At 35.0% G+C, this 9,380-nt stretch overlaps 2 protein-coding genes across 4 annotated transcripts; both read right to left on the bottom strand.

The window, feature by feature from the left end:
• Positions 1–1,317: 1,317 nt before the first annotated feature.
• On the bottom strand, positions 1,318–9,126 carry LOC122313204. Of its 3 annotated transcripts, none has more exons than XM_043127989.1 (4): positions 9,046–9,126; positions 8,475–8,533; positions 2,414–2,698; positions 1,318–1,666 (listed from the first exon to the last, which is right to left on the bottom strand). In XM_043127989.1, the coding sequence occupies exons 3-4, from the start codon at positions 2,664–2,666 to the stop codon at positions 1,632–1,634; spliced, it is 288 nt and encodes a 95-aa protein (XP_042983923.1). In that variant the 5' UTR covers positions 2,667–2,698; positions 8,475–8,533; positions 9,046–9,126; the 3' UTR covers positions 1,318–1,631. The 3 variants fall into 3 exon arrangements, with proteins under 3 accessions (XP_042983923.1, XP_042983924.1, XP_042983922.1); XM_043127990.1 differs by having other exon boundaries at positions 9,010–9,090; XM_043127988.1 differs by lacking the exon at positions 9,046–9,126 and adding an exon at positions 6,151–6,239 and having other exon boundaries at positions 8,475–8,530.
• On the bottom strand, positions 4,948–8,529 carry LOC122313205 (COX assembly mitochondrial protein 2 homolog). Its single transcript, XM_043127991.1, has 4 exons — positions 8,475–8,529; positions 6,151–6,239; positions 5,482–5,586; positions 4,948–5,388 (listed from the first exon to the last, which is right to left on the bottom strand). Exons 2-4 carry the CDS (start codon positions 6,193–6,195, stop codon positions 5,275–5,277), a joined length of 264 nt encoding a protein of 87 aa, XP_042983925.1. The 5' UTR covers positions 6,196–6,239; positions 8,475–8,529; the 3' UTR covers positions 4,948–5,274.
• Positions 9,127–9,380: the final 254 nt, after the last annotated feature.

Consider the following 9,380-nt stretch of genomic DNA (forward strand, 5'->3'; position numbering starts at 1 on the left):
CCCATGTGGCCATCCGATCGAGCTTGTCGCACGATATCGAGCTGCTGTTGTTCTCCATCGTACAAGATCACTCTTTTCCCACGAAAAATTTATCAAAGAGACGGAGAGACGGAGAGAGAGAGAGAGAGAGAGAGGTTCCTTAAAATTATCAGTGCACGCGGCCTTTTAAAACTTGGGCCAACCATCTCCCCTCGCAACTAATAATTAGTTCTAATCCTAATCCTACGCTAATTCTAATTCCATGCCGATCCATGCGTAACTTCAATTATCTAACTTGGGCAAAGTTTTAGGTCCGTTTGAAAGTATTTAATCTTATTTTACTTTATTTTTATAAATTTTTTTAAAATTTTTAAATAAAATATAATAAATAATTTAATATTTTCAAATTTTAAAACAATAATAATATTAAAAAATAATATTTTATTTAATTTTTAATTTTCATCTCAACTTACTATTCAAACGGTATCTTAAAAATGATTTTTTTAGTGCAAAATTAATTTTTATGAAACCTTTTCTAATATCATAAAACAAATTAAAAACTTAGATTTGAGGAGTTTTTTTTCAGAATTTTAACATAGTTCGGCCCCTGACCATGCCGAATTATAACAAATTCATAATTATGTATCATTAAAATTATTAACATCTGATTCCCTTTTAAATGATGAACCATCATGTGGTATGATGAGAGTTTCCTACGTTCATACATTGAGAGATTAAGTCAAGATATTTTTAAAAACATTTTAAACAATTTAGTCAGAACCCACTTCATAACCTTCTGTTTTGATGGAAATTTTACTCATAATAGGGATATTTATGTTATTTTTATTAGAATTTCACTAATTACAAGTTGATGTATAAACATAACATTTATAACGGACTCATTATAATTATAAATATATTAAAATACAAATATCCTTTTTATGTTAATTGATGTGGTAGGTTCCTCGTAATTATAAATAGACCTTTTTTATTATTTTTATTATAAATATGAGGACTACATGGGAATCGGCATTGCCCAAGAACAAGATCAATTACTCATTTTGGCTTAAGAGTGTAATAGATGATAATTATTTGAGTAATTATAAATATAATTTTATGACATGCAAGTCTCGATCTTTTAGATAAAAAAGTAGAGCCCACAATGAAAAAGTGATTGCTTTTCAGGTAGGTATCCATTTTAATGTCTACAAAACATCAATTCATCAAAGTGACTCAATTTGATGACATAGAACTCGGTAAAATGTCATACCATACAAAAGATTCCTCCTACGTTCCCCATGAGAATGAAACAAAATAAAGAAGAAAGGGGCAGACAGCTGACAGATAAATTATTCTCACTGATGCACAACGAAATCAAGTCCTCAGAACAATCAAGGCAAACTGTATATCTATGTCAAAAATTTCCAAATATTGAACTTAAAAAGCTGCTTAAAAAGAAGATAAGCTTAGAACGAATGCAAAATGTGTGCAAATTAAATGCTAAGACCCCCTCTTTTAGAACCCCTCTTTTAGCACTACAACTATTTTCAGCTCTCTTTCCAGCCTTGGTGTCATCAAGTAGCCCTCAAAAGATGGGGGATAAAATGAAAGACATGATGGTCCAGAGGGACTCTTGTGATGCTATTCCGGCTCTACTTGTCGAACTCCCATATGATGCCTCCATCCTCTGCAATGGAAAGCAAAGATACATTGCGATCAGATCAAAGCCCATATGCAGAATAGGGTAATCAGACTTCCGACAATGAAAAGAGAAGAATATTGGCCACATTAGCAAAATAGATAATTAAATCTGAGGAATATTGCCAGAAGTTCCCTAGTTAATGACGGGCTTTGCCTAGATTTCTATTAATAAAATTCTTATCAGACAATTTTTCAAACTGTATGATAGCTACATATGCCTGTCAATTTGTTACTCATTATGAAAATATCAGATCATCTTTATCATTTTTAGTTTGTTTTGGTAACATGGAACCTCACCAAGGTGCAGGGGCCCTTCAAAACCATCCCCGGCTACATGACCCCACCTACCAGAACCATGAGTAGGTAATCCAGGGGTAAATCATCATCATCATCATCTTGGATATTAGGAATTCGTGTCTCTTTATTTTTCACAATTCAAAAGAACAGACTTTGATCCCTATCAAAACAATGCAAAGAATTACACTTCCTGTCATCTTTTCTTCTTCCACTTCCTTAGTTCTCAACATTTCGTCTTAGCAATTATGACCTACCAAGTGCAGCAGCAGCATATTCTGTCTGACTAGTCCTCAATAGGTTAGCGGAACACTAAAAATGCAGAAAATAAAATCTTGACCTTCTTATCAAATATAGTTATATTGACCTGAAAGTAAATTCCGACAGTACTTAAAAGACGAGAAACAAAGTAAACAAGAATCTGAAGTCAAGTTGATACCTTTGACTTTCTTGTTTATCCAGACCTCCAGCAACATCCCCGCACCAACTCCACCCGCAATAAATGCCCCATAGAAGGCAATGTTAAATGGTAGGGATCTTCGAGGGAGGAAATAGAATTCTGGAATCTGTCTTATCTTTTTTGGTAGCCTCTTCTTTATAACCGGTTTGGCACTGGGATCCTTCTGCAAGTCACTACCCACAGCTTTCCAGTCAACCCCTTTGAAGGGGTCCTTTGTCTCTTCAGTTCCCATGACTATACCCTACTTTGCCTAGCAGCTCAAGCCTGCAAAATTGAGGCCATTAAATATGGGTACGTGCTTACAGCATAAATGCCCAATAACAGCCATATTTTAGGGCTTTAAGCCAATACCTGTCATAGATTTTTGTTTATAGGTAATAAATTTGATTAGAATGATCCAACAATGGACTGACTACACCAAGTCTACAAGAGTAACAGATAAAAAGTAACATCCAAAGCTCACTGATCTAAAAAGCCCGAAATGTTTGAAAAGTAAAAAGAAGACATTTTTAATCAGTAAAAATATGTTGCTGCAATTCAATCGTAAAGTGTTCTAAGGAACAAAAGGTTCAGGTTCAAATTTGAAATTGTCCCTTAAATGTATGGATGATTTGTTTGTCTCCAACACACCACATCAGAGCCAATGTACATCATTCTGACTTATGGTTAAGCCTAAAGGAATTTATAAAATAATATAGCACTTTTCTTTACTAGAATAACCAATTTGAATTCTTTTCAAGACTAATTAGTACATTAACTTTTACCATAAGAACCTATATCGTGAAATTATAATGTAGCATGTCAACTTGCACATCAGTCAAGCCCAAAAAAAAAACACAAATTGATATAGCACAAGCTCCTGCTTATTCAATGCAAAAAATAAAACACAACTTGACAGGTGAAAAGAGCCATGCTCATCCACACAGAGAGACAATACCCCTAAAAAATAGAGGATAATAAATGGGGGTGGGGGACAAAAGCATCTCATAATAAGCATAGGTTAAGATAAAAATAAAATCAGTTGTGCCAACTGAGACCTGAAAAATTTTGCTCCTCATCATAACTTCTCATCCCTAATCACTCTGGGTTGACACAAAGCAAATAAATGAAAAAAGAAAAGAAAAACTCCATCACAAGCAGTTACATGCTTTGTAATCAGTTTTCCCAATGAGAAAGTACATATCATCCGTGCCCCTTATAATGTTATCTTCAAGATTCAAATTCCATATGGACACCAAATGTATTCTCAATTAACTCAAGTTATTTACCAAGCTACAGAGTGGGGACTTGTGTTGATATACCATAATGCTACTAGAAGGCATGATGCAGCCCCAGATATTTGTGCAACAATATTTTTCCCAACGTGTTGGTCGACTAGTGGCCTCAAGAGAGCAAAAGGGAACGTTGCATGATGTAAAAATCACAAAATAACTTGAGATAAAGCATCAAATCTGAAAATTTCGAAATTTCTAACTAATGTATTTAGAGAAATATTTTAGCCAGAAAGAGATCCAACAAAAGTAAGATTGTAAAACTACTTTTATTGTAAAATAGATCTAATGTATCATATGAAGCCAAATCAGTGTGTGCGTTTACTTTTGTGGGAGCTTTTTATGGCTGTAGCACTTCTCATGTGTTTAACAAACTTAGTGATAGCAGGTTGGGTTGAAACTTGATACATAGATTATTTGGAAATAGAAGTGTGTGTGTGTGTGTGTGTGTTTTTTTTTTTTTCTCTTTGAATGAGAAAAATAAAGATGGTGTAACTCACTAAGTCTCATTTCATTCCCATACTCTCAAAATATCAAACTAGATGTGTCAGCAATAATACAAATGAAACCATACAATGATCAGAATCACAACTTGCCATCTCAATCTAGCAGCAACTTTACACACCAATTGCTGCACACTAGGCTATATATTTGACCAATAAACTAAGGGCATGTTTATTAATTAAAACAAACTAAGGGCATGTTCAAGTAATGAGATAACATGAGAATTTCTTAAAACTTGTCATACTTTCATTTCCAAACATCACTCAAATATATGCATAAAAAAGATCATGAACCAACAACCCAACCCAACTTGAAATAGCCATATATCGAATGATCAATAATTTTAGATTCATGACTTTTCCCCTTTTTTTTTTTGTGCAATCTGGGAATATTTGACTCATTGGGTCAGGGAAAATCTGTTTTTCAGAACGAAATTTGGGGCATAAATTTTCAGTTAAAATGCAATTTGGCTCAGAATTGCATTCCAAATTGTACAGTTTCAGGTCGGAAATGAAAATCCCAACCCGAGCGGGTCAGGTGAACAAAGTAACTCAAACGCATTTCGATTTCAATTCTTCAACTTTTTCATTTAATCATTATCAAAACACAACTTCTAAACAAAACACAAAAATCAATACAACTTTTCATCTAGCGCCTCTTCTAGCCACTACCAACCTCTCTCTGCAGGTAGGGCAGAAATTGTAAGGACATCCAGTTATTTCTATTTCAGAGGAAAAAGGTTCTCAAACTCCCAACTCTTTTGAAACAATCCATATTTTTCCGAGAGCATATAAACCCTCAGGATGAGTCAAGACTTTGTTCTTGGACAACTGGTGCCAATAAAAAATAAATAAAAAAATCTATATCATGAATCAAATGACATAATAAATATATTGCCTTTGAATCTAGCGGAACAAATAAACATCATGTGCAAAGAAATGTCAACCAAAATACAATAGCCACACTGTCTAAAACATTAAAATCTTTTGGGATTGGGTAAGAAGGCCTCATGTCTAATGCTTATTTTTATCAGGAAGACTTTGTGTTTCACTTTGCCATCAGACTTCACACAAAATTCTTCTCTTCAGGGCCTTTATCAGCAGTTTCCTTCCTAAAAGCTTGTAGCCTTTCCTTCAATTTCTTACTCTCTTCAAAGTTAGCTTTCCGCTTTAGAGCTTTCTGTCAAATTTCCAAAACATACTGTTACAGAGGAATGACAAGAACAAGGACCCCAACCAGATATAAGAATTAGATTAAATAAAGAAATCTCACCTCCTCCCTGAAACATTGATCGAGCTTTATCTTCAAATCCGTACATTTGCCAAAGAACTTTCCAATAGGATGGTCTATATGACACTTCTGAAACTCCTCGATAATCTGACATAAATCAGATATAAGAATCGTAGCCATGTTTGCCATCTTCCAACTCCTAATTGAATGGAGCGCTTCCCAGGAAACGGACATAATAATTTTTTCTGATTGGCACTGGGTGTCCAAGAACAACATTCCGACTAGTCTCGGGAGTGCACAAGCCCTCGGCAAGGAGTTCCCGCAAGTGCACCTCAAGTCATTCAAGGGGGAATGGACATAATAATCAAAGTTACAACATGAAAATCTATGGTTTGCAAAGCAAAAGATGGTTCACATATGTTACAGTGAGAATCTTTCTCACTGACAATGATGAGGGTTCCATGACAAAATTGCCTTCCCCCTTACATCTTACAATTCTATCTACCCATATCTCAAGCATTTGAATTTCACTACAAATCGCAGGACTACATATATCATAATAAAAACCAACCAAATAAAATAAACCTATCCAGCCAAAGTTATCAATTTCAAGTACGCAAAAAGAAGAAGAAGAAGAAGCAATTTATATAAGCCTAAAGAACTTGTAGAAAATAAATCAGGAATAAAGCTAGATGATGGAGATGGACTCACTTCGGCGCACATCGGGTGCTTGTGCAATGTTAAAGGAGGATGCATTTTCCTTTTTCTTTTTTGTCAGAATAAATTCAAGTGGTAGCACCCTGCAACCATAACCACCACCAATACTGTTTTACACTCTAAATTGAAAATGTCCCTGAATGAATAACAATGGATGAATCTGAACCTATGCCTTCATTTAGTTCCTAAGAAAATCAAAAGAAGAAGGGAATAGAAAAAAATAAATGGGAAAACAATTATTCTTTTACTTCACATAAAAATTAAGAATAGAAAACAAAAATTATGCATGAGCAATGATAGAGAATCTGGATGTATATTAACCAAGAAGCGGAAAGCTACGGCATTCTTAAAATCCCAATAAGAAAGTGAAAGCCAACCCCACCCTGAAGGGTATTTCTTGAAAACAAGTGGCAACAATTATGAGATGAATTTTGGATGGAGGACGATTTGGCCCATTATTGAAATGATAATCTTGTATATATGTTCTTCTGTTTGCCCATTTATGTATGTTTATGTTTATCGCATGCATCACATCCAGGAGAGAGACTCACTCAAACCGGATGCAAATGTCGGTGCCTCTCATCAAATGCTCTTTGAAAATCCTAAATTTCATGTCTCTTCATACTATCTTTCTTTCTTTTTTCAAAAAAGAAAAAGGATGGTGTAACACCCAGGGATGCTCCAAAGAAGTAGTGGTCGAAAAATTTGTTTAATTACGCAACACACAATACCTTCTTTTGGCTCAGATTAAGGTGGTCAATATATTGCTTTCTTTTTCATCTAGGTTTTTTCCGGTTCTTCCAATCTACTGTTTTTATGCTTGTACCCTAACTACACACATTCACATACTGTCAAATCTAAAATCCACTCATTTTTCTTCAATTTTATTTCCTGCTTTCCTTCTCTTTTTAAGAACAAAATATTTTTTGTGCGTTCTCTACTTATATTTGTGTGAGTGTGTGCGCACTTTCTTATTTTTAAGAAAGCCATAGATTTCTGCTTCTTGGTTAATATACATCCAGATTCTCTATCATTGCTCATGTGTAAATTTGTCTCTTTCTATTCTTAATTTTTATGTGAAGAAAAATAATAGTTTTTTTCCTTTTACTTTCTTTCTATTCCCTTATTTTGATCTTCTTAGGAACTAAATGAAGGAATAGGGTCAGATTTATCCATTGTTATTCATTCGGAAAGAATTTCAGTTTAGAGTGTCAAAGAGTGTTGGTGGTGGTTATTGTAGCAAGTTGCAACCACTTGAATTTATTCTGACAAAAATGAAAAAGGAAAATGCATCCTCCTTTAACACTGCACAGCACCCGATGTGCACCAAGTGAGTCCATCTCCATCTTCTAGCTTTATTCCTAATTTATTTTCCACAAGTTCTTTAGGCTTATATATAAATTGCTTCTTCTTCTTCTTCTTCTTCTTTTTTTTTGTGGGTACTTGAAATGGATAGATTTGGCTGGATATGTTTATTTCATTTGCTTGGTTGTTATTATGATATTTGTAGTCAAATTCAAATGCTCGAGATTTGAGTAGATAGAGTTGTAAGATGTAAGGGGGAAGGCAATTTTGTCATGGAACCCCCATCATTGTCAATGAGAAATATTCTCACTATAACATATGTGAACCATCTTTTGCTTTGCAAACTATAGATTTTCATGTTGTAACTTCGATTATTATGTCTGTTTCCTTGGAAGCAGACCATTCAATTAAAAGTTGGAAGATGGCAAACATGGCTATGATTCTTATATCTGATTTATGCCAGATTATTGACGACTAGGAGTTCCAAAGTGTTATATAGATCATCCTATTGTAAAGTTCTTTGTTGAATGTACGGATCTCAAGATAAAGCTTGATAAATGTTTCAAGGAGGAGGTCAAATTTCTTTATATAATCTCATCTTATATTTGGTTGACGTCCTTGTTCTTATCATTCGTTTTGGAAATTTGACAGAAAGCTTCAAAGTGGAAAGCAAACTTAGAGCAAGAAATTTAAGAAAGGGCCACAAGCTTTTAGAAAGGAAACTGTTGAGAGAAGCACTGAAAGGAGAATTTTGTATGAAGTATGATGGCAAAGTTAAAACACAGCATCTTCATGATAAAAATGAGTGTTTGACACGAGGCCTTCTTACCCCAAAAAGATATTAATGTTCTAGAGAACATGAGACAGTTTGGCTGTTGTATTTTGGTTGACATTTCTTTGCACACGATGTTTTCATTGTGCTTATTTGTTCTGCTAAATTTAAAGCCAGCATATTTATTAGAAACATACATGTCACGAAAGTAACAGTGAAATTGCGAGGGACCGAGACTTACCTTGGTGGCGTGCGGCGGCACGTTGGCTCCTACAGCCTTCGCTGGTCACCGAGGAGATCCTAATCGGAGACAAGGAAATTCCGACAGAGAGTTAGAGAGAATGGGGGTAAAAGCCAGATCTTTAATTACACTAAGAATCAACAAATACAAAAGACCCAACTTGACAAAACCAAGCAAAATCAATCAACCAGAATTCACTTCGAACCCTCAAATTCTCGAAACACTGACTGGCTCCTAAAAAATCCAGTTCTCCAAGCAAAACCCGTGAGTACTAAAAAAAAAAAAAAAAGCATCCTTGTGCCAGTATCACCCAGACCAGCAAACTATAAACTTGATAAAAAAAAAAAAATCCTTCTCATCTCTTTATTATTCATCACGATGTCATCACGGACCAACAAACACGATCTCGATTCTCATTAATGGCCAAAAAAATTGCAGACCAAAGAAATACCCTAACTGTTCACAAATGTTAAAGGGAAAAGGAAGTGGGAGAAAGGATAAAAGGGCTGGGAGAAATGGTTAAAAACAAGTGAACCTTAATGCTTGAGCTTTGTTGCGTGACCTCACTGACCTGAGCTACGGAATTGTTGTGTTGTGGGTGAGTCTCTGGATGAAGAAGATGGGAGAAAGTAGATGGTTCTTCAGCCGTCGGTGAGCAGGCAAGTGAGAAAGGAAGTCTGTGATTAAAATGAGGGTAAAATATACCTTTTACAAAGGCTGATGTGGAGGGTGTGCGGGCTGTGCTTTGTAACGGAGCTTCTTAGTAGAATTTTTTGCAGAGAGGAAGGGCTAGAGAGAGAGTTAGGGTTTGTTTCAAGAAAAGTGTTAGAGGGACTGCTGGTGGCTCTTGTTGTGTGTCACCGTTAGTCAATTTTTTTTTTTAAATTTTTTTTTAATACTTTTTAA

Source organism: Carya illinoinensis, chromosome 6, assembly GCF_018687715.1.
Source record: "Carya illinoinensis cultivar Pawnee chromosome 6, C.illinoinensisPawnee_v1, whole genome shotgun sequence".
Taxonomy (NCBI): Eukaryota; Viridiplantae; Streptophyta; class Magnoliopsida; order Fagales; family Juglandaceae; genus Carya; species Carya illinoinensis.

What these genes read in the sequence shown, in the direction of transcription:
- LOC122313204 (XM_043127989.1), bottom strand. Translation starts at nt 2,666, where the DNA reads ATGGGAACTGAAGAGACAAAGGACCCCTTCAAAGGGGTTGACTGGAAA. An exon ending in GATAAACAAGAAAGTCAAAG is followed by an intron (nt 1,667 to 2,413) that starts GTATCAACTTGA and finishes TTTCCATTGCAG; the next exon opens with AGGATGGAGGCATCATATGG.
- LOC122313205 (XM_043127991.1), bottom strand. Translation starts at nt 6,195, where the DNA reads ATGCATCCTCCTTTAACATTGCACAAGCACCCGATGTGCGCCGAA. An exon ending in AGCACCCGATGTGCGCCGAA is followed by an intron (nt 5,587 to 6,150) that starts GTGAGTCCATCT and finishes GATTTATGTCAG; the next exon opens with ATTATCGAGGAGTTTCAGAA. An exon ending in ATCAATGTTTCAGGGAGGAG is followed by an intron (nt 5,389 to 5,481) that starts GTGAGATTTCTT and finishes GAAATTTGACAG; the next exon opens with AAAGCTCTAAAGCGGAAAGC.